General features: G+C 40.8%; 1 protein-coding gene across 1 annotated transcript in view; it reads right to left on the reverse strand.

Moving 5' to 3' along the window:
- Positions 1-25,000, reverse strand: part of si (sucrase-isomaltase) — a 217,565-nt gene that overhangs the window by 71,877 nt on the left and 120,688 nt on the right. The window contains exons 24-27 of the mRNA XM_061925793.1: positions 19,647-19,796; positions 19,366-19,572; positions 14,557-14,711; positions 4,791-4,959 (exon numbers count right to left, since the gene is read on the reverse strand). Of these exons, the coding sequence (XP_061781777.1) occupies positions 4,791-4,959; positions 14,557-14,711; positions 19,366-19,572; positions 19,647-19,796 (681 nt within the window). The remainder of the gene's footprint in view (positions 1-4,790; positions 4,960-14,556; positions 14,712-19,365; positions 19,573-19,646; positions 19,797-25,000) is intronic.

Raw genomic sequence — 25,000 nt, forward strand, 5'->3', positions numbered from 1 at the left:
TTGATCACACGTAAAAGTTCTCCCTTGCTTCGCAAAGAAAACCAAATGACATTCGCTGTAATGACAGCTCAGCAGTTTGGATTTCATTATGCTGATGGCTCGACACTTCGTCCGGTCCGACCTTGAAAACCGTCAGTAGTCATCAGATGGAGGGTACACGGGGTTCCTCCCACATCCCAGAAACATACGTATTGGGTACATTGGAGACTGCAAATAGCCATAGGTGTGAAGGATCGTTTGTATGTACGTGCCCGGTGAAGTTATTACCTATCATTTTTCTGAGTCATTTCACTTGATCAAGCCTTTTATAACATTCCACGCTACAAAATAATAAAAGTATGTACTAGGATTGGTGATGATATCAAATCTCATTAATATCAGCCAATACTCAAGGCTCGGATATCGATATTGGGAAAAGTGAAAAACTTGTACCCATAGTTTTTAGCACTTAATACTAGAAAAAGGGTGGAGTGCCATCTATGAGTTGAGGACTTTAAATACCTCTCGGTCTTGTTCACGAGTGAGGGAAGAGTGGATCGTGGGATCGACAGGCGGATCGGCGTCTTTAGTGATGCGTAGGCAGTAGAGATGCGCGGATAGGCAATTATTTCATCCGCAACCGTATCACAAAAGTCGTCAACCATCCGCCATCCACCCGAACTAACATTTAATCAAAACCGCACCCGCCCGCCATCCGCCACCCGCCCGTTGTTATATATCTAATATAGACGATGCAAGGCATTAGTGAGGTTATAAAGCTTTTGCCTGTTAAAGAAAGGAGACTGATCCAATGCAGCAGAGACATTCGATGCGTGCCACGCTGTCACGGCCCAGATGCACACCAGTGCGCAATCATCTGGGAGCCGCGCTGAGCGCACCTCCAAGCGCCCTCGCGCCACTCAAACTGCTGCAGGCAGCTGCGTTCTATCTTGTTTTAACATCCTGTGGCACTCTTCTGGGATCACGGCGGACGAAACTGCTCATGCTCAGGGTGTTTGTGGAGATTCGGGGTTTTGCACAAATGTGATGCACCATGTTAGATGTCCCGGTTTTGTGACTGTCGTAGACATAAACAGCGTCGCAGCTCTTGCAAATCACGTAGCCAGCATTACTATCATCCTGATTTACAACCTCATAAAAACGAGTCCACGCTGAACTTTTCTGGCCTTTTTTTCCCCTGGTCTTTAGTATTCCCTTTTTTAGTTTGTCGCGTACCACGTTTGCTGCCGGCGTTGCCATCTCTTTTTTTTTTTCTTCTTCTGTTGTGGCATGCTGCAGGTGCCTGCTCGTTTTTCGTATGTGGGTAACAACATTTAACTATGTATATATATTTCCGAATTGGTTTAACTGCCACCCGCCTGAATCTATTTCAAATCTAATTTTTTCTAAATTTCAACCGCCCGACCCGACCCGCGGGTAAAATCTTTTTTTTTTTTATTTCAACCGCCCACCCCCCGGGGATAATCCGCGGACTCCGCGGTTGTGTCCGCAAACCGCGCATCTCTAGTAGGCAGAGGTGGGTAGTAACGCGCTACATTTACTCCGTTACATCTACTTGAGTAACTTTTGGGATGAATTGTACTTCAAAGAGTAGTTTTAATGCAACATACTTTTAATTTTACTTGAGTATATTTATAGAGAAGAAACACTACTTTTACTCCGCTCCATTTATCTACATTCAGGTCGCTACTCGTTACTGATTTTTATCGATCTGTTAATGCCCGCTTTGTTTGTTTTGGTTTGTCAGACACACCTTCAAAGTCGGATCTATCGCATGCCTGCGTTTCACCAATCAGATGCAGTCACTGGTGACGTTTGACTCCGTTTCACCAATCAAACAGAGCCAGGCAAAACAACAAGTTTAAGCTTACATGAACTCAACGTCAAATTTGAGGAGGCACATCGCGGTAAGTAACGTTAGTAGATATTTCGGCTGTCACCGTAGGCTGATGTTAGCTTCCCTGCTATGAATCACTGTCAAATGTACATAGTGTGGGGACATTTATTAACGCACTGCAGCCTCAGAGACAGACACACACACACACACACACACACACACACACACACACACACACACACACACACACGCACACACACGCATACATACAAGCACCAATCAGAAGCGCACAGTGTGTTCCCAGATGCAGCCCACACCTATCAGTTTATGGTTTACGTAAAGGCTAACTTGTTATTTTCCTTTGTAATCTGTGCCTACTGAGCCTATGGTGCTGTTAAGTTATTGTGGCTCAATTTGCTTTAATTTTTTTATGTTAATGTATTATTATTTAATATATACTATTGTTTTAGTTGCTTAAGAGACATTCCTTTTTTATGTTTTTGTGCATTATTTGTTGCCGTCATCATTAAACGAACAGGTTAGTCATCAGTTACTCAGTACTTGAGTAGTTAAACTGAAGTGGAGCAGTAATTGCTTTATTTGCAACACCTATTAGCCACGTATTTATTTTCCCCATTGGGTTGAGTTATTTCTTGTCCTAATGTAGGATTTGAGCAGAGGATGTCGTTGTGGCTTTTGCAGCCCATTGAGACAGTTGTGATCAAGGGCTATATGAGTAAACTTTGATTGATTAATTTGTATTCCGTTATTCATTTATTTTAATTACGCTTTTGCATATACAGGTTTAAGAAAATACATTTAAAGAACCTATTACTGATCTGCATCAAGTTAAGCTCATGATGCTGTAAATTGAATGCTGTGGACATGCTCGTTTCATGTCTGATTACATAGTTGCTTGTTTCATGTAATACCATAGTTCATGCTGTTTGTTTGCTTCACGCAACCCTCTACATAAGTCTTGTTTAGTTCATGCCACAGTTAGAGAGTTTTTGCCTTGTCGCCACAGTAAGAGAGTTTTTGCCTTGTCCATAGTTCCATGTTTTCTGCGCTAAATATTTGCCTTAGCTTCCGCGTGCGATAGGCACGCTTGCCTTTGTTGTTTGCCTGTTATTTTGTAGTTATCCATCCATCCATGCATCCATCCATCTTCTTCCGCTTATCCGAGGTCGGGTCGCGGGGGCAGCACCCTAAGCAGGGAAGCCCAGACTTCCCTCTCCCCGGCCACTTCGTCCAGCTCTTCCCGGGGGATCCCGAGGCGTTCCCAGGCCAGCCGGGAGACATAGTCTTCCCAACGTGTCCTGGGTCTTCCCCGTGGCCTCCTACCGGTTGGACGTGCCCTAAACACCTCCCGAGGGAGGCGATCGGGTGGCATCCTGACCAGATGCCCGAACCACCTCATCTGGCTCCTCTCGATGTGGAGGAGCAGTGGCTTTACTTTGAGCTCCCCCTGGATGGCAGAGCTTCTCACCCTATCTCTAAGGGAGAGCCCTGCCACCCGGCGGAGGAAACTAATTTCGGCCGCTTGTACCCGTGATCTTGTCCTTTCGGTCATAACCCAAAGCTCATGACCATAGGTGAGGATGGGAACGTAGATCGACCGGTAAATTGAGAGCTTTGCCTTCCGGCTCAGCTCCTTCTTCACCACAATGGATCGATACAGCGTCCGCATTACTGAAGATGCCGCACCGATCCGCCTGTCGATCTCACGATCCACTCTTCCCTCACTCGTGAACAAGACTCCGAGGTACTTGAACTCCTCCCTTGGGGCAGGGTCTCCTCCCCAACCCGGAGATGGCACTCCACCCTTTTCTGGGCGAGAACCATGGACTCGGACTTGGAGGTGCTGATTCTCATCCCAGTCGCTTCACACTCGGCTGCGAACCGATCCAGCGAGAGCTGAAGATCCTGGCCAGATGAAGCCATCAGGACCTCATCATCTGCAAAAAGCAGAGACCTAATCCTGCAGCCACCAAACCGGATCCCCTCAACGCCTTGACTGCGCCTAGAAATTCTGTCCATAAAAGTTATGAACAGAATCGGTGACAAAGGGCAGCCTTGGCGGAGTCCAACCCTCACTGGAAACGTGTCCGACTTACTGCCGGCAATGCGGACCAAGCTCTGACACTGATCATACAGGGAGCGGACCGCCAAAATCAGACAGTCCGATACCCCATACTCTCTGAGCACTCCCCACAGGACTTCCCGAGGGACACGGTCGAATGCCTTCTCCAAGTCCACAAAGCACATGTAGACTGGTTGGGCAAACTCCCATGCACCCTCAAGGACCCTGCTGAGAGTATAGAGCTGGTCCACAGTTCCACGACCAGGACGAAAACCACACTGTTCCTCCTCTATTTTGTAGTTAGATTAATAAATATGTTCGTACCTGCAAGCCTTGTCCGGAATTGTCCGTTTGCATCCCGGGAGAACAAACCAAAACCACGTCGTGACAGCGGATACGTTTGTTACTGGATCATTTCTAATACACTTCTGCTTTGGAGACTTTGTATGCGTAAGTATTATGCTACTTAAATTATATGATACTTGTTTATTTTGACAAATGACAATATTGTTCAACTAAAGATACATATTACGTATGTCTAGCTCGAGTGCTGTTGTGTGCTTAGCTGCGGTGTAGCTGCTAGTTCCTAGAAGCCTATTGCCTACCATGGTTATCTTTTGTTAATGAATAAAAATACAATAAAAAAACAACTTAATGTGCTTATTGGAGGACAATTAAATGTTAACTGGCTGGTTAGCTTTACACAAGTTGCAGTTTGTATTGTAACGATTATATCAGAGAGTTTAGATACAAGCTGTTATCATCCGATATTTGTTTATTTTGCTGATATTGGACCGGGACACCCCTATTAATACCCAACTTATTTTTTTAGTGCAAGTGCAAGTGCTGGTTCAGTGAATAGATACTTACACCAGGTGGCTGGTCCTTAGAGAACATACCCCAGGTGTGATAGTTCAGGTCGTGTTTGTAAGTTCGATGTTCCGTCTCCCCAAAGCCGTACACGTACTGGGATGGCAGAAGCGTCGACACTTGGATGAACATGTCGGAGAACGTAAAGCCTGGCAGAGAGGAGTCCCAACTGAGAAAAAGTGACAAGAGGATTAAAATCAATGAGAGGGGGATTATTGTCAGAGGACATCATCCAAAACATATTTGACAAAAATAACAGTTGCCCTCTCCAGGAAGTACCAGCCTCTATTCAGGCATATTAATTAGTGACACTTAACTGACGCTAGACAATAAACTTAATAGGTACTCAAATATGCACATTAAGTTGTGTCTAAATATTATAATTAAATATAAAAAATATCTGTTTGTTCCTGGATAGAGATGTCCGATAATGGCTTTTTTGCCAATATTCCGATATTGTCCAACGATTCCGATATCAACCGATACCGATATATACAGTTGTGGAATTAACACATCATTATGCCTAATTCTGTTGTGATGCCCCACTGGATGCATTAAAGGGGAACATTATCACAATTTCAGAATGGTTAAAACCATTAAAAAGCAGTTCCCAGTGGCTTATTATATTTTTCGAAGTTTTTTTCAAAATTTTACCCATCACGCAATATCCCTAAAAAAAGCTTCAAAGTGCCTGGTTTTAACCATCGTTATAAACACCCGTCCATTTTCCTGTGACGTCACATAGTGAAGCCAACACAAACAAACATGGCGGAAAGAACAGCAAGCTATAGCGACATTAGCTCGGATTCAGACTCGGAATTCAGCGGCTTAAGCGATTCAACAGATTACGCATGTATTGAAACGGATGGTTGTAGTGTGGAGGCAGGTAGCGAAAACGAAATTGAAGAAGAAACTGAAGCTATTGAGCCATATCGGTTTGAACCGTATGCAAGCGAAACCGACGAAAACGACACGACAGCCAGCGACACGGGAGAAAGCGAGGACACATTTGGCGATCGCCTTCTAACCAACGATTGGTATGTGTTTGTTTGGCATTAAAGGAAACTAACAACTATGAACTAGGTTTACAGCATATGAAATACATTTGGCAACAACATGCACTTTGAGAGTGCAGACAGCCCAATTTTCATCAATTAATATATTCTGTAGACATACCCTCATCCGCGCTCTTTTCCTGAAAGCTGATCTGTCCAGTTTTGGAGTTGATGTCAGCAGGCCAGAGAAGCTAGGGTCGTTAGGGGGTTTAGCTCGCTCGTCTGTGGGAACAAACTGCCGCCATTGCTTGCCGTGCTACCGAGGTTCTTTGTCCCTGAATTGCTCACACACTCCGGCAGATTCAATGGGGGTCTGGCGGCAGATTTCTTTGACTTTATCGTTGGAAATGCATCTGCTTTGAGTGTCGCAGGATATCCACACATTCTTGCCATCTCTGTCGTAGCATAGCTTTCGTCGGTAAAGTGTGCGGAACAAACGTCCAATTTCTTGCCACTTTCGCATCTTTGGGCCACTGGTGCAACTTGAATCCGTCCCTGTTCGTGTTGTCACACCCTCCGACAACACACCGACGAGGCATGATGTCTCCAAGGTACGGAAAACAGTCGAAAAAACGGAAAATAACAGAGCTGATTTGACTCGGTGTTTGAGAAAATGGCGGATTGCTTCCCGTTGTGACGTCATCGCTCCAGGAGCGAATATTAGAAAGGCGTTTAATTCGCCAAAATTCACCCATTTAGAGTTCGGAAATCGGTTAAAAAAATATATGGTCTTTTTTCTGCAACATCAAAGTATATATTGACGCTTACATAGGTCTGGTGATAATGTTCCCCTTTAAACAATGTAACAAGGTTCTCCAAAATAAATCAACTCAAGTTATGGAAAAAGGTGCCAACATGGCACTACCATATTTATTATTGAAGTCAAGCATGCTAAAACTTCAGGATGTTCTGGACTAGCGGTATTTTCTTGAAGTGGCCGCCTTTAACTTTTCATCGAGGGCCCCTTTTAAATTTAGGTCTCTGCAAAGTGTGCAATTATATTAAAAAGCTTTTGCCATCAACTTATTACACCTCTCCGTATTAAATGATGTCACATATTGTTGTAGGGAGTGATTTACGGGTCAGTTGCAACTTGTCCTTGTAAACACTTGTCCTTGCTAAAAGTAAATAACCTCGGCAACTAATTTCCTGATTGATACCAAGTAGGTTTTTTATTGATTAAAGCAAATCAATCACACCTAGAAAAATCCATCTCGCTTGGACAGTGTCGGATTTATGTGTTATGTATTGCATGTTTGTCCTTTTTCTGGAATCTATCTTTTTTGCCTCCCGGACAATATTTATTAGGTAAACCTGCGAACTACTGAGATCCAGCTGTGTGAAAAAGATGACATATGTTGTTATATACACAGTCAAAGAGGTTAGATTTAGTAATACTTGTACTGTGTTTGCTGAATAACGATCTATGTATATTACTGTGATGCTTTGCAGTGTTGTCAGTATATTGCAATGTGTGTAATGTTTTCCTTAGCAAAATAAATACATTTAAAAAACACCTCTTTTTTTTTTTTGCAGTTTATCCCTATTCTAAACCACAACAACTCTGCAAAGAATACATATATTATATGCAAAATATTTTACATAATGTAATTCTAAATATTGTGCATAATTAATTTCCTTTCAGGGGTCAATTTTAGATAAAGATACTTTTGAAAGACTTGCTGAAAGAACCATATTGGACCAAAAGTACCAAAAAAAAAAAATCTGTCTGGAGCCGCAAAAAGTTAAAAGCCTTGTATAAGTGTTATAATGAAGGCAACACATTAAGTAAGTGTCTCAAAGGAAAGTGCTGGAAAATACTGGCTTAAAACCGCCAAAGGTATACACGTGTGTGCCAGAGTTAAAAGGAAAGAACAGGCTGTCTTCTTCTAATGGATTTATCACAATCTTTGCAAGCTGGGTAATGTTTGCTGTGGTCTGGAACAACATGGCACACAATCAGAAATGCAGCCAATATTACATACAGATATTGTTAAGTTAAAGTACCAATGATTGTCACACACACACGTGGTGTGGCAAAATAATTCTCTGCATTTGACCCATCACCCTTAATCACACCATGGGAGGTGAGGGGAGCAGTGAGCAGCAGTGGTGGCCGCGCCCGGTTGTGTCAAGAGACATGTAAATATAAATAAAATACACAGAGGACATAAGTAAAGGAAACTAAATAAACTTGAATATACCAACAAAGGAGGCATAATGATGCAATATGCACACACAACTAGCCTAAATAGCGTGTTAGCATGGAATGTTAGCACTCCGCGCAAGTCAATAACATCAACAAAGCTCACCTTTGTGCATTCACGCACAGCGTACAAGGTTTAGTGGAATAAAATGAGACAAAGGAGTGGCATGAAACACGTCTTTCTGTGGCAGCGTCGGAGAAAGTTGTACAAGTAAACAAACTACGGTGAGTTCAAGGACCGCCAAATTTAGTAGGACAAAACCAAATACTGTCATCAGTGAAACATAAACACAAACATATCAAACAGAGGGCTTTCTAACAATTAGGACGGTTTGTGTCATGTTTGTCCTCCTACAGAAACATTATTAAAACAACAAATATATTTTTCCATTTTTGAAAAAGCTCCAGGGAGCCACTAGGGCGGTGCTAAAGAGCCGCATGCGGGGTTGCTGACCCCCCGAATTAGGCCATGTCAACACAGACAAGCTGGGTAACGTTTGCTGTGGTCTGGAACAACATGGCACACAATCAGAAATGCAGCCAATATTACATACAGATAATGTGTCATGAGACATGTAAATATAAATAACATACACATATGAAATAAGCAAAGGAAATTAAATCAACTCAAATATACCTATACGATGCGAAATTATGCAATATGTACGCACAGCTAGACTAAATAGCGTGTTAGCATGGAATATTAGCACTCCGTGCAAGTTAATAACGTCAACAAAGCTCACCTTTTGTGCATTCACGCACAGCATAAAACGTTTGGTGAACAAAATGAGACAAAGGAGTGGCATAAAACACGTCTTTCTGTGGCAGCGTCGGAGAAAGTTCTACACGTAAACAAACTAAGGTGAGTTCAAGGATCGCCAAAATTAGTAGGACAAAACCAAATAATGTCATCAGTGAAACATAAACACAAACATATCAAACAGAGGGCTTTCTAACAATTAGGACGGTTTGTGTCATGTTTGTCCTCCTACAGAAACATTATTAAAACAACAAATGTATTTTTCCATTTTTGAAAAAGCTCCAGGGGAGCCACTAGGGCGGTGCTAAAGTGCCGCATGCGGGGTTGCTGACCCCCGACTTAGGCCATGTCAACACAGACAAGCTGGGTAACGTTTGCTGTGGTTTGGAACAACATGGCACACAATCAGAAATGCAGCCAATATTACATACAGATAATGTGTCATTAGACATATAAATATAAATAAAATACACACAGGACATAAGTAAAGGAAATTAAATGAACTCAAATACACCTACAAACAATGCATTATGATGTAATATGCACACACAGCTAGCCTAAATAGCGTGTTAGCATGGAATATTAGCAATCCGCGCAAGTCAATAACGTCAACAAAGCTCACCTTTTGTGCATTCACGCACATAATAAAATGTTTGGTGGACAAAATGAGACAAAGGAGTGGCATGAAACACGTCTTTCTGTGGCAGCGTCGGAGAAAGTTGTACACGTAAAAAAACCACGGTGAGTTCAAGGACCACCAAAATTAGTAGGACAAAACCAAATACTGTCATCAGTGAAACATAAACACAAACATATCAAACAGAGGGCTTTCTAACAATTAGGACGGTTTGTGTCATGTTTGTCCTCCTACAGAAACATTATTAAAACAACAAATGTATTTTTCCATTTTTGAAAAAGCTACACGGAGCCACTAGGGCGGTGCCAAAGAGTCGCATGCGGGGTTGCTGATCCCCGATTTAGGCCATGTCAACACAGACAAGCTGGGTAACGTTTGCTGTGGTCTGGAACAACATGGTACAAATCAGAAATGCAGCCAATATTACATACAAATATTGTGTCATGAGACATGTAAATATAAATAAAATACACAGAGGACATAAGTAAAGGAAGTTAAATGAACTCAGATATACCTACAAACGATGCATAATGATCGAATATGTACACACTAGCCTAAATAGCATGTTAACATGGAATATTAGCACTCCGCACAAGTCAATAACATCAACAAAGCTCACCTTTCTGCATTCATGCACAGCATAAAAAGTTTGGTGGACAAAATGAGACAAAGGAGTGGCATAAAACACGTCTTTCTGTGGCAGCGTCGGAGAAAGTTGTACACGTAAACAAATTACGGTGAGTTCAAGGACGGACAAAATTAGTAGGACAAAACCAAATACTGTCATCAGTGAAACATAAACACAAACATATTAAACAGAGGGCTTTCTAACAATTAGGACGGTTTGTGTCATGGTTGTCCTCCTACAGAAACATTATTAAAACAACAAATATATTTTTCCATTGTTGAAAAAGCTCCACGGAGCAACTAGGGCGGTGCTAAAGAGCCGCATGCAGGGTTGCTGACCCCCGACTTAGGCCATGTCAACACAGACAGGCTGGGTAACGTTTGCTGTGGTCTGGAACAACATGGCACACAATCAGAAATGCAGCCAATATTACATACAGATAATGTGTCATGAGACATGTAAATATAAATAAAATACACATATGAAATAAGTAAAGGAAATTAAATCAACTCAAATATACCTATACGATGCGAAATTATGCAATATGTACGCACAGCTAGCCTAAATAGCGTGTTAGCATGGAATATTAGCACTCCGTGCAAGTTAATAATGTCAACAAAGCTCACCTTTTGTGCATTCACGCACAACATAAAACGTTTGGTGGACAAAATGAGACAAAGGAGTGGCATAAAACACGTCTTTCTGTGGCAGCGTCGGAGAAAGTTGTATACGTAAACAAACTACGGTGAGTTCAAGGACCGCCAGAATTAGTAGGACAAAACCAAATACTGTCATCAGTGAAACATAAACACAAACATATTAAACAGAGGGCTTTCTAACAATTGGGATGGTTTGTGTCATGTTTGTCCTCCTACAAAAACATTATTAAAACAACAAATGTATTTTTCCTTTTTTGAAAAAGCTCCAGGGAGCCACTAGGGCGATGCTAAAGAGCCGCATGCGGGGTTGCTGACCCCCGACTTAGGCCAATTCAACACAGACAAGCTGGGTAACGTTTGCTGTGGTCTGGAACAACATGGCACACAATCAGAAATGCAGCCAATATTACATACAGATAATGTGTCATGAGACATGTAAATATAAATAAAATACACACAGGACATAAGTAAAGGAAATTAAATGAACTCAAACACACCTACAAATGATGCATAATGATGTAATATGTACACACAGCTAGCCTAAATAGCATGTTAGCATGGAATATTAGCACTCCACTAAGTCAATAACGTCAACAAAGCTCACCTTTTGTGCATTCACGGACAGCATAAAAAGTTTGGTGGACAAAATGAGACAAAAGAGTGGCATATAACATGTCTTTCTGTGGCAGCGTCGGAGAAAGTTCTACACGTAAACAAACTACGGTGAGTTCAAGGACCGCCAAAATTAGTAGGACAAAACCAAATACTGTCATCAGTGAAACATAAACACAAGCATATCAAACAGAGGGCTTTCTAACAATTAGGACGGTTTGTGTCATGTTTGTCCTCCTACAGAAACATTATTAAAACAACAAATTTATTTTTCCTTTTAGGAAAAAGCTCCAGGGAGCCACTAGGGCGGTGCTAAAGAGCCGCATGCGGGGTTGCTGACCCCCGACTTAGGCCATGTCAACACAAACAAGCCGGGTAACGTTTGCTGTGGTCTGGAACAACATGGTACACGATCAGAAATGCAGCCAATATTACATACAGATAATGTGTCATGAGACATGTAAATATAAATAAAATACACAGAGGACATAAGTAAAGGAAGTTAAATGAACTCAAATATACCTATGATCCAATATTGTACACACTAGCCTAAATAGCGTGTTAACATGGAATATTAGCACTCCGCACAAGTCAATAACACCAACAAAGCTCACCTTTCTGCATTCACGCACAGCATAAAACGTTTGGTGGACAAAATGAGACAAAGGAGTGGCATGAAACACGTCTTTCCGTGGCAGCGTCGGAGAAAGTTGTACACGTAAACAAACTACGGTGAGTTCAAGGACCGCCAAAATTAGTAGGACAAAACCAAATACTGTCATCAGTGAAACATAAACACAAACATATCAAACAGAGGGCTTTCTAACAATTAGGACGTTTTGTGTCATGTTTGTCCTCCTACAGAAACATTATTAAAACAACAAATGTATTTTTCCATTTTTGAAAAAGCTCCAGGGGAGCCACTAGGGCGGTGCTAAAGTGCCGCATGCGGGGTTGCTGACCCCCGACTTAGGCCATGTCAACACAGACAAGCTGGGTAACGTTTGCTGTGGTCTGGAACAACATGGCACACAATCAGAAATGCAGCCAATATTACATACAGATAATGTGTCATGAGACATGTAAATATAAATAAAATACACAGAGGACATAAGTAAAGGAAGTTAAATGAACTCAAATGCACCTATGATCCAATATTGTACACACTAGCCTAAATAGCGTGTTAGCATGGAATATTAGCAATCCGCGCAAGTCAATAACATCAACAAAGCTCACCTTTCTGCATTCACGCACAGCATAAAACGTTTGGTGGACAAAATGAGACAAAGGAGTGGCATAAAACACGTCTTTCTGTGGCAGCGTCGGAGAAAGTTCTACACGAAAACAAACTACGGTGAGTTAAAGGACCGCCAAAATTAGTGGGACAAAACCAAATACTGTCATCAGTGAACCATAAACACAAACATATTAAACAGAGGGCTTTCTAACAATTAGGACGGTTTGTGTCATGTTTGTCCTCCTACAGAAACATTATTAAAACAACAAATGTATTTTTCCATTTTTGAAAAAGCTCCAGGGAGCCACTAGGGCGGTGCCAAAGAGCCGCATGGGGGTTGCTGACCCTCGACTTAGGCCATGTCATCACAGGCAAGGATACTTTAAAAAAGTGCCTCTTTTAGAGACACATTTACTTGTTTATTGTGATTGTTTGAATTATATGTTGAAATAAAGAAAAAAAGCTGTGATCGGACAGTTTGTTGCGATGTCACAGCCCACCTTCGCGGACGTCTTTTCCTCGGGTTACGGGTTTACCACAACCACTACTACGCACAGGGAAACGTGTAGAGGAGAATTACAAGTGTAGGTCGTACCGAAACAAAGATCGTGGATGACTGACAAGAAGCCCACTCGACCCAATTAGGAACCCGTACTAAAAAAGTACTAGTACTCCGTATACATCTTGGGGCGGTATAGCTCGGTTGGTAGAGTGGCCATGCCAGCAACTTGAGGGTTCCAGGTTCGATCCCCGCTTCCGTCATCCTCGTCACTGCCGTTGTGTCCTTGGGCAAGACGCTTTACCCACCTGCTCCCAGGGCCACCCACACTGGTTTAAATGTAACTTAGATATTGGGTTTCTCTATGTAAAAGTGCTTTGAGTCACTAGAGAAAAGCGCTATATAAATATAATTCACTTCACATCTTTAAATGAGACGCAAAAAAAGGTCAACCAACGAACGAGATTTCTCTACAGAATCTCCTCTCTGGTCAACAAAAGCACCATGAGGATTCTGGCGGGAACTATCGTTCAACCCTTTTTCGATTGCGCATGCACCTCCTGGTACCCTAGCACCTCCAAAACCCTCAAATCTAAACTCCAAACATCCCAGAACAAGCTAGTCAGATTACTTCTAGACCTCCACCCCAGATCCCACCTCTCTCCTACCCACTTCTCCAAAGTGGGCTGGCTCAGGGTGGAGGACAGAGTAAAACAACTTGCACTGAGCCTGGTCTATAAAATCTGCTACACCTCCCTGATACCGAAGTACATGTCAAACTACTTCCTTAACGTAAATGACCGCCATAACCACAACACCAGGGGGAGCTCCACTAACCACGCTAAACCCAGATTCCGAACTAACAAAGGTCTTAACTCATTCTCTTTCTATGCCACATCAATGTGGAATGCGCTCCCAACAGGTATAAAAGAAAGTGCATCTCTATCCTCCTTCAAAAAATAAAAGTTCACCTCCAGGCAGCTACAACCCTAAACTAACACCCTCCCCGGATTGTTAATAATCAAATGTAAACAATCAAATGCAGATACTTTTTCTTATGCCTTCTGATCTCTCTCTCTCTCTCTCTCTATGTCCACTACTTGCTCTACATATCCTACCAAGTCAGACCTACACTGTTCCAATATCCATTTCTCTGTTCTCAATTGTTGATGACTGATGATACACACCCCGGATTGTAAATAATGTAAATAATTCAATGTGATGATCTTGTGTGATGACTGTATTATGATGATAGTATATATCTGATAGTATATATCTGTATCATGAATCAATGTAAGTGGACCCCGACTTAAACAAGTTAAAAAACGTATTCGGGTGTTACCATTTAGTGGTCAATTGTACGGAATATGTACTTCACTGTACAACCTACGAATAAAAGTCTCAATCAATCAATCAAAAAATAGTAACATCCCACCAAAGTGCAGTAAACTCTTTTGTAACATCGACACTCACATTTTGGTTCCTGTGCTTTTCCGTATCACCTGGATGCCAAATGGATTCTTCTTGAAAAGGACCTTGTAAAGCCTCTTATCCTCATTAGTCTCGGGGACAGGTGGGACAGACAACGGCACTGGAACCTCATAACGATCCGTGGCCGGGTCCCAAATCTGGACAGGAGGGCATATTAGTGTGTGAGCCAAAGTGTGGCAGGCAAGCAAGCAAGCGTGATGCAGCACTAGTGGAAAGAAAAGGATTCTGAAATAAACCTGAACACACTTTAAGAGAGAAAATGCAAGCAAATTTAATATACAGTCGTGGTCAAAAGTTTGCATACACTTGTAAAGAATATAATGTCATGGCTGTCTTGAGTTTCCAATCATTTTTATTTTTTTGTGATATAGTGATTGGAGCACATCACAAAAAAACATTCGTGAAGTTTGGTTCTTTTATGAATTTATTATGGGTCTACTGAAAATGTGGCCAAATCTGCTGGGTCAAAAGTATACATACAGCAATGTTAATATTTGGGTGCATGTCCCTTGGCAAGTTTCACTGCAATAAGGCACTTTTGGTAGCCTTCCACAAGCTTCTGGCAAGCTTCTGGTTTAAGTTTTGACTCCTCTTGACAAAATTGGTGCAGTTCAGCTAAATGTGTTGGTTTTCTGACATGGACTTGTTTCTTCAGCATTGTCCACACGTTTAAGTCAGGACTTTGGGAAGGCCATTCTATAACCTTAATTCTAGCCTGATTTAGCCATTCCTTTACCACTTTTGACGTGTGTTTGGGGTCATTGTCCTGTTGGAACACCCAACTGTGCCCAAGACCCAACCTCCGGGCTGATGATTTTTGGTTGTCCTGAAGAATTTGAAGGTAATCCTCCTATTTACTCTCTGTAAAGCACCAGTTCCATTGGCAGCAAAACAGGCCCAGAGCATAATACTACCACCACCATGCTTGACGGTACACTGCAAAAACTGAAATCTAAGTAAGATTAAATATCTCAAATAAGGGTGATATTTGCTTATTTTCTGTCGGATAAGATAATTCTTCTCACTAAGCAGATTTTATGTTAGAGTGTTTTACTTGTTTTAAGTGTTTTGGTCCTAAATGATCTTAGTGAGATATTACAGCTTGTTGCTCAGAGTTTATGACCTATATTGAGTAAAACATAATTGAAATTAGAATATCAACTGTTGCAAAGCTATGTCATCAACACTCACAAGTATAAAACTACTTTTTTAAAGTAATCATTTCATGAAAAAAAAATCATGATGCCGAGCGCAGATCATTATATCAAGATAATGGCAATAGCATATACTTAATTTAAGAACATTTTTCAACATATTGAGCAAAAAGGTCTCTTTTTTTCTACCAAGAAAAGTGCACTTGTTATTAGTGAGAATATACTTATTTTAAGGTCTTTTTGGGTTCATTGAGGTTAGCTAATTTTACTTGTTTTGGAAAGTCTTGACAAGCCGAATTTGCTTGTTCTATTGGCAGATAATTTTGCTTAATTCAAATAAAATACCCCTCATTTTTGTATTTTTTTCCCTTGTTTTTGACCACTGACTTTTTGCAAAGTAGGCTTGGTGTTCCTGGGATTAAAGGCCTCACCTTTTCTCCTCCAAACATATTGCTGGGTATTGTGGCTAAACAGCTCAATTTTTGTTTCATCTGACCACAAAACTTTCCTCCAGAAGGTCTTATCTTTGTCCATGTGATGTCAGATGAAAAAAAAATGGAGCTGTTTGGCCACAATACCCAGCAATATGTTTGGAGGAGAAAAAGTGATGCCTTTAATCCCAGAAACACCATGCCTCCCGTCAAGCATGGTGGTGGTAGTATTATGCTCTGGGCCTGTTTTGCTGCCAATAGAACTGGTGCTTTACAGAGAGTAAATGGGACAATGGAAAAGGAGGATTACCTCCAAATTCTTCATGACAAGCTAAAATCATCAGCCCGGAAGTTGAGTCTTGGGCAAAGTTGGGTGTTCCAACAGGACAATGACCCCAAACACACAAAAGTGGTAAAGGAATGGCTAAATCAGGCTAGAATGAAGGTTTTAGAATGGCCCTCCCAAAGTTCTGACTTAAACGTGTGGACAATGCTGAAGAAACATGTCCATGTCAGAAAACCAACAAATTTAGCTGAACAGCACCAATTTTGTCAAGAGGAGTGGTCACAAATTCAAGACCTTCTGGAGGAAAGTTTTGTGGTCAGATGAAACAAAAATTTAGCTGTTTAGCCACAATACCCAGCAATATGTTTTGAGGAGAAAAGGTGAGGCCTTTAATCCCAGGAACACCAAGCCTAAACTGCAAAAAGTCAGTGTTCAAAAACAAGAAAAAAATAAATAAAAATGAGGGGTATTTTATTTGAACTAAGCAAAATTATCTGCCAATAGAACAAGCACATTCGGCTTGTCAAGACTTTCCAAAACAAGTAAAATTAGCTAACCTCAATGAACCCCAAAATACTTAAAAATAAGTATATTCTCACTAATAACAAGTGCACTTTTCTTAGTAGAAAAAAAGAGACCTTTTTGCTCAATATGTTGAAAAATGTTCTTAAATTAAGTATATGCTCGTGCCATTATCTTGACATAATGATATGCGCTCGGCATCATGATTTTTTTTTTTCATGCTTGAAGTAAGAAATGATTACTTTAAAAATGTAGTCTTATACTTGTGAGTGTTGACGACACAGCTTTGCAACAATTTATATTCTAGTTTCAAGCATGTTTTACTCAATATAGGTCATCAAATCTCAGCAACAAGCTGTAATATCTTACTGAGATCATTAAGAACCAAAACACTCTAAAATAAAATCTGCTTAGTGAGAAGAATGATCTTATCAGACAGAAAATAAGCAAATATTACCCTTAATTGAGATATTTCATCTTACTTAGAATTCAGTTTTTGCAGTGTACCGTCAAGCATGGCGGTGGTAGTATTATGCTCCGAGCCTGTTTTGTTGCCAATGGAACTGGTGCGTTACAGAGAGTAAATGGGACAATGAAAAAGGAGGATTACCTCCAAATTCTTCATGACAACCTAAAATCATCAGCCCGGAAGTTGGGTCTTGGGCGCAGTTGGGTGTTCCAACAGGACAATGACCCCAAACACATGTCAAAAGTGGTAAAGGAATGGCTAAATCAGGCTAGAATGAAGGTTTTAGAATGGCCTTCCCAAAGTTCTGACTTAAACGTGTGGACAATGCTGAAGAAACATGTCCATGTCAGAAAACCAACAAATTTAGCTGAACAGCACCAATTTTGTCAAGAGGAGTGGTCACAAATTCAAGACCTTCTGGAGGAAAGTTTTGTGGTCAGATGAAACAAAAATTTAGCTGTTTAGCCACAATACCCAGCAATATGTTTTGAGGAGAAAAGGTGAGGCCTTTAATCCCAGGAACACCAAGCCTAAACTGCAAAAAGTCAGTGTTCAAAAACAAGAAAAAAATAAATAAAAATGAGGGGTATTTTATTTGAACTAAGCAAAATTATCTGCCAATAGAACAAGCACATTCGGCTTGTCAAGACTTTCCAAAACAAGTAAAATTAGCTAACCTCAATGAACCCCAAAATACTTAAAAATAAGTATATTCTCACTAATAACAAGTGCACTTTTCTTAGTAGAAAAAAAGAGACCTTTTTGCTCAATATGTTGAAAAATGTTCTTAAATTAAGTATATGCTCGTGCCATTATCTTGACATAATGATATGCGCTCGGCATCATGATTTTTTTTTTTCATGCTTGAAGTAAGAAATGATTACTTTAAAAATGTAGTTTTATACTTGTGAGTGTTGACGACACAGCTTTGCAACAATTTATATTCTAGTTTCAAGCATGTTTTACTCAATATAGGTCATCAAATCTCAGCAACAAGCTGTAATATCTTACTGAGATCATTAAGAACCAAAACACTTAAAACAAGTAAAACACTCTAAAATAAAATCTGCTTAGTGAGAAGAATTATCTTATCAGACAGAAAATAAGCAAATATTACCCTTAATTGAGATATTTCATCTTACTTAGAATTCAGTTTTTGCAGTGTACCGTCAAGCATGGCGGTGGTAGTATTATGCTCCGAGCCTGTTTTGTTGCCAATGGAACTGGTGCGTTACAGAGAGTAAATGGGACAATGAAAAAGGAGGATTACCTCCAAATTCTTCATGACAACCTAAAATCATCAGCCCGGAAGTTGGGTCTTGGGCGCAGTTGGGTGTTCCAACAGGACAATGACCCCAAACACATGTCAAAAGTGGTAAAGGAATGGCTAAAACAGGCTAGAATTAAGGTTTTAAAATGGCCTTCCCAAAGTCCTGACTTAAACGTGTGGACAATGCTGAAGAAACAAGTCCATGTCAGAAAACCAACATATTTAGCTGAACTGCACCAATTTTGTCAAGAGGAGTGGTCACAAATTCAACCAGAAGCTTGTGGATGGCTACCAAAATCGCCTTATTGCAGTGAAACTTGCCAAGGGACATGTAAGCAAATATTAACATTGCTGTATGTATACTTTTGACCCAGCAGATTTGCTCACATTTTCAGTAGACCCATAATAAATTCATAAAAGAACCAAACTTCATGAATGTTTTTTGTGACCAACAAATATGTGCTCCAATCACTCTATCACAAAAAAATAAGAGTTGTAGAAATGATTGGAAACTCAAGACAGCCATGACATTATGTTCTTTACAAGTGTATGTAAACTTTTGACCAAGACTGTAAGTATAGAAGATGTGGTGTGAATGAATGATTAGTAATAGATAGGGAAACAGATGCATGTTAAATAAGCTCTTACTAAACTCTTACCTTGAACTGTAGCATATGACTGCTGTGGTAGGTGATCTGAACACGGAGGTTGTCAACGTCAGGTGATCCGGGGCGTCCACTGCTCCGATACGCTTTGTTCCGACTGATATCGAACGAAACGCCTGAGCCGGTTTCTTCGATTGTTTTGAAAGAATATCCGTAGTCTTTTGGAAAGAAGCACCACGGCACGCCTGCCAGTGTGCTTTGCTGATTAGCGAAGTACAACAAAAAGTGGGTTCAATGTCCAGACTTTTCCCAACTTTGTGGTGTTTCTCGCTTACCTTCCAGATGCATCCTCTGGCTTTGCACTTTGCCTCGTCCCCATTCTCCTCGGGGTGGCAGTCAAAGCGTTGGTACTCTTCTTGGACCTGCTCCCAGCGCACCTGGTATGTTTCCCCCAGGGCTAAGGACAGGTTCCGTAAGAACAACACCTGTGTTTGAATTGGAATTATAAGTGAGGAATACAATACTGATATTGAAGTCAGCCAGCCTCTCCCCCCAAAAAATCTTGTTCCGAGGTATATATCATATTGACCCAAATATAAGACAACCTTTTCTTTAATCGAAGTAGAAAAAAAACAATATCAGTGAAATAACAACTGGTAGATGCTTGACAGTTTGATTACTGTTCCATTGATCACCAGTGTCTTTAAATTGGCATCATAACTCCTCCTTTGTTGTTTGCTAACTTGCCCAACCTTCACACTTTTGGTTCGATAGTCTGGTCCCGAACATAAATATATATTCACTACATTGCCAAAAGTATTTGGCCACCCATCCAAATGATGAGAATCAGGTGCCCTAATCACTTGGCCCGGTGTATAAAATCAAGCATTTAGGCATGGAGACTGTTTCTACAAACATTTGTGAAAGAATGGGCCGCTCTCAATGATTTCCAGCGTGGAACTGTCATAGGATGCCACCTGTGCAACAAATCCAGTCGTGAAATTTCCTCGCTCCTAAATATTCCAAAGTCATCTTTTTGATTTGATTTGACTCGGTGTTTGAGAAAATGGCGGATTGCTTCCCGATGTGACGACACGTTGTGACGTCATCGTTCCGAGAGCGAATATTAGAAAGGTGTTTAATTCGCCAAAATTCACCCATTTAGAGTTCGGAAATCGGTTAAAAAAATATATGGTCTTTTTTCTGCAACATCAAGGTATATATTGACGCTTACATAGGTCTGGTGATAATGTTCCCCTTTAACTATGAAAAATCTTAGTCGAAGACAGCCTTACTTAATAATTGCAAGTTTGCTCGCAACGGTGACAACCCAGTTTTATGGGTCGGGGGAAAAATGGCCCTTGGTCTCGGTTCTGCAGTTTATCAATCAATATCAAAATGGCTACAACAGATAGGAATGAAGTCCATTCTCATGACAATGTCCCAGCATTGTAAAGACGAGTTTCTTGAAGCAAGACTATTTGCTTCAGATCGTTTGTGTTCTACCAATTAAAAACACAGCTGTTCATTTCCCAAGGCTCTACAAACTGAGTCATGGCAAATCTGGAGAGGCCTCTTTGACTCTTGAGAGTTTACAGTAGTAACACCCAGAAGCTTCTTGAGCTGCTGGGCAAACTTTTAAGAGTGTACATCAACATGTCCTTTTCTTCCGAAGTCATGCTTAGCCACTAAAGAGAGTCAAACGTTTGGATGGGGAACGTTAGGATGGAAAAGACTCTGCAAAGGCAGGACTGATGGGATGAGAGGCTGGAGAGATAAACACAATTGTACTGTAGGTGATAGAGTATTTAGAATATGGTTTTTCGGTATGAAACGTTGGGTGTGGTACCAACACAGTAAAAAGTGAAGGAGATTAAGTATAACAGTCTCAATGACAAGTAACATATTTTCTAGACTATTAGCCGCTACCTTTTTTCCAATGCTTTGAACTAGAGATGTCCGATAATATCGGACTGCTGATATTATTGGCTGATAAATGCTTTAAAATGTAATATCCGAAATTATCGGCATCGGTTTCAAAATTATCGGTATCGGTTTCAAATAGTAAAATTCATGACTTTTTAAAACACCACTGTGTACACGGACGTAGGGAGAAGTACTGAGCGCAATTAAACCTTAAAGGCACTGCCTTTGTGTGCCGGCCCAGTCACATAATATCTAAGGCTTATCACACACACAAGTGAATGCCCTCCATACTTGGTCAATAGCCATACAGGTCACACTGAGGGTGGCCGTATAAACAACTTTAATACAATTACAAATATGCCCCACACTGTGAACCCACACCAAAACAAGAAGGACAAACACAATTCGGGAGAACATCCACAACATGAACACAACAGAACAAATACCCAGAAACCCTTGCAACACTAATTCTTCCTGGACACTGCAATATACACACCCCGCTACCCCATACCCCGCCCACCTCAACCTCCTCATGCTCTCTCAGGGAGAGCATGTCCCGAATTCCAAGCTGCTGTTTTGAGGCATGTTAAAAAAAATAATGCACTTAGTGACTTCAATAATAAATATGGCAGTGTCATGTTGGCATTTTTTTCCTTAACTTGGGTTGATTTATTTTGGAAAACCTTGTTACATTGTTTAATGCATCGAGCGGGGCATCACAACACAATTAGGCATAATAATGTGTTAATTCCACGACTGTATATATCGGTATCGGTTGATATCGGAATCGGTAATTAAGAGTGGGACAATATCGGAAAATCGGATATCGCAAAAAAAGCCATTATCGGACATCTCTATATATAAGTAATGCACGTATGGTAGTTTCTTACGACATGGTTAACTACTACTACAGAGAGTGCCAATGGCTAGCTTTGTGTTGGGCCCCCTTAATCTGCCCCTATTCAGACTACTACTACTAAAATTGGTAAGGTTGTATTTTTGCCTCATTGCCGTGGGAATCCTGCGAGTGACTGAAGCATTAAGGAGTGGGACTATCCAGGACTGGCTGCAGTGTGGTCAAACAACCACCGGGTGGCATCCGTGAGCAGATAATGCAGTATCATTTCTTTCTCTTTCGGACTTTTCAGTGCATTCTTCACACGCGCTTAAAGTGAAAGGTAAGGCAATTGAGTTTGCTTACATTATTATATTGCTTTTCTACATCCACACGTGTGTGGTGGCAAGCTGCATTTGCAGCACTGGGATAGACCGGCGGAAACGTGGCTGCCAATTTGTGCCTACGGCCTCTTTAATGCACCAAATGTATCACTCAGTTTTTCTGTTTGTAAGCAGTTTAATAATTTACTGCACTGGAAATGAACTGAACTGAGGTACGTACCAACTGTAATTGACACATACTGTACCTTTATACCGGGGGGTGTCAAACTCATTTTAGATCGGGGGCCACATGGAAAAAAATCTACTCCTAAGTGGGCCGGACTGGCAAAATCACGGCACGATAACTTAAAAATAAAGACAACTTCAGATTGTTTTCTTTGTTTAGAAATCAAGCACATTCTGAAATTGTACAAATCCTAATGTTGTTGGGGTTTTTATGCAATTACTTGTTGCGGTTAATAGTACCGTATTTTTCGGACTATAAGTCACAGTTTTTTTCATAGTTTTATACTCAGGAGCGACTTATGTGTGAAATTATTAACACATTAACGTAAAATATCAAATAATATTATTTAGCTCATTCACGTAAGAGACTAGACGTATAAGATTTCATGGGATTTAGCGATTAGGAGTGACAGATTGTTTGGTAAACGTATAGCATGTTCTATATGTTATAGTTATTTGAATGACTCTTACCATAATATGTTACGTTAACATACCAGGCACCTTCTCAGTTGGTTATTTATGCCTCATATAACGTTCACTTATTCAGCCTGTTGTTCACTATTCTTTATTTATTTTAAATGGCCTTTCAAATGTCTATTCTTGGCGTTGGGTTTTATCAAATACATTTCCCCCAAAAATGCGACTTATATATGTTTTTTTCCTTCTTTATTATGCATTTTTGGCCGGTGCGACTTATACTCCGGAGCGACTTATACTCCGAAAAATACGGTATACATATGTTAGTTGTCGTTATTTGTATTTTCTGAATACATTATGTGATAATCTTCTGTGGAGGGAGGTGTGGCCAGCGCGCCTGCAGGAGCAAAGGTCACCGCCTCTGTCTATGGTGCTGAGGACGAGCACCATCGGATAGGGGCGGGGCATGTGCTGACGGCGAGACACAGTTGGCAGGTGATTAGATTTCACAGGCGGTACGTGTTATTCTAATCATCTGTTGTCTTTAACAGTAAGTGGCCGGGAGCAGGAGGGGAGAGAGGATACGGACGTGGCTGAAAAGTTGCGTCCTGCTGGAGAGAAAACTGGTGATAAAAATGTATGTGCATTAAAACCTGGTTAAAAACTGCACGCTTGGCTCCGGTGCTGTGTCTACAAGTGGAACTTCCACATCTTCATTAGTCAACTCATTGGTGTTAATCTTCATTCTATCAAGATAAAAATTTTTTATCAAAATCAATTTACAGTATGTTATTTATTAACATTTTCCTCGACTGATGTACTAACATCGTGTGGTTAATTTTTTTTACATATGTAGCAACTATAACGATACAAAGAATTGCTATTGCGACATCCAGTGGACACATTTAGAACAGCTGTTTCGTCCATTCAAAAAATGTAGGTATATTTTTATACTTAGCAAACTCTGGATAAAACTTGGGCCGTATGTTTGACACCCTTGCTTTATACTATTTGTGGGGGGGCGTGGCCTGCGGACCTGCAGAGAAGCGGGGTGTGTCAGAATCGGCTTCGAGATTAGTGACAGGTGCGTAGATTACACAGCTGTGAGTGTTTGTCTGATCACCTGTCGCTCTGTTAAAAGCAGCAGTGGGGAAGGAGAGGAGGTTGTTGATGGTGGAGAACGAGCGAGAGAAACTTTAACATGGCCGAAAAGCACAACTTATTGCAAAATAAATTATTGTTCGCAAAGATGAACACGGCTGTCATGTCCGTCATTGGTGGTCCAGAGAACCCGGAGGAGCAAGACCTCCACACTCTTATATCAATATCATTGACTCCCACTGTTAAAAACAAAGAGCATTTTAACTATATTTCGTCAACATTGACCATGTGTGACTAGCATCTAAACCCACAACAAGAATCATAACAAATACTGAGATTGAAAAATTACATCTTAAGTGCACTTTTGTCCTTCACCTCCAGGAAATAGCGGAGGAAAAATTGATAAATGTATCCTTTCTTGGGTAAACACAAAGACCTTGAAGACGATTACACGCTCTGGGACATTTTTTTTCTGTAAGCAAAACATCTCTGCAATATTGGCTAACTGGATTTTTTTTTTTCTTTCTTTTATAGACTTGTGGCTTATGAGCTTTTAAGTCATAAACCTGGACGCACATGGAAGGGTTGGGGGCTCTTAGTCATTTTTACCTGTCTCTTTTTCTATACACACACAGTCACAGTAAATTTTTACCATTTTTCATACTTAATGGCCAACCTTGAAAAGCCACAGGCACTACGGAAGTCGTCCACCCGGCATTTGTCCTGCGCTGGTATGATTCGAGACGTGAGCAATAAAAAAAAAGCATTGGCCGCGTCGGAAATCTTGCCTTTGCAAGGATTAAATACATAGTGCCTGATCTACTACGATCCAAGTACCACG

The sequence above is a fragment of the Nerophis lumbriciformis genome, linkage group LG30 (genome assembly GCF_033978685.3).
Source record: "Nerophis lumbriciformis linkage group LG30, RoL_Nlum_v2.1, whole genome shotgun sequence".
Lineage (NCBI taxonomy): Eukaryota > Metazoa > Chordata > Actinopteri > Syngnathiformes > Syngnathidae > Nerophis > Nerophis lumbriciformis.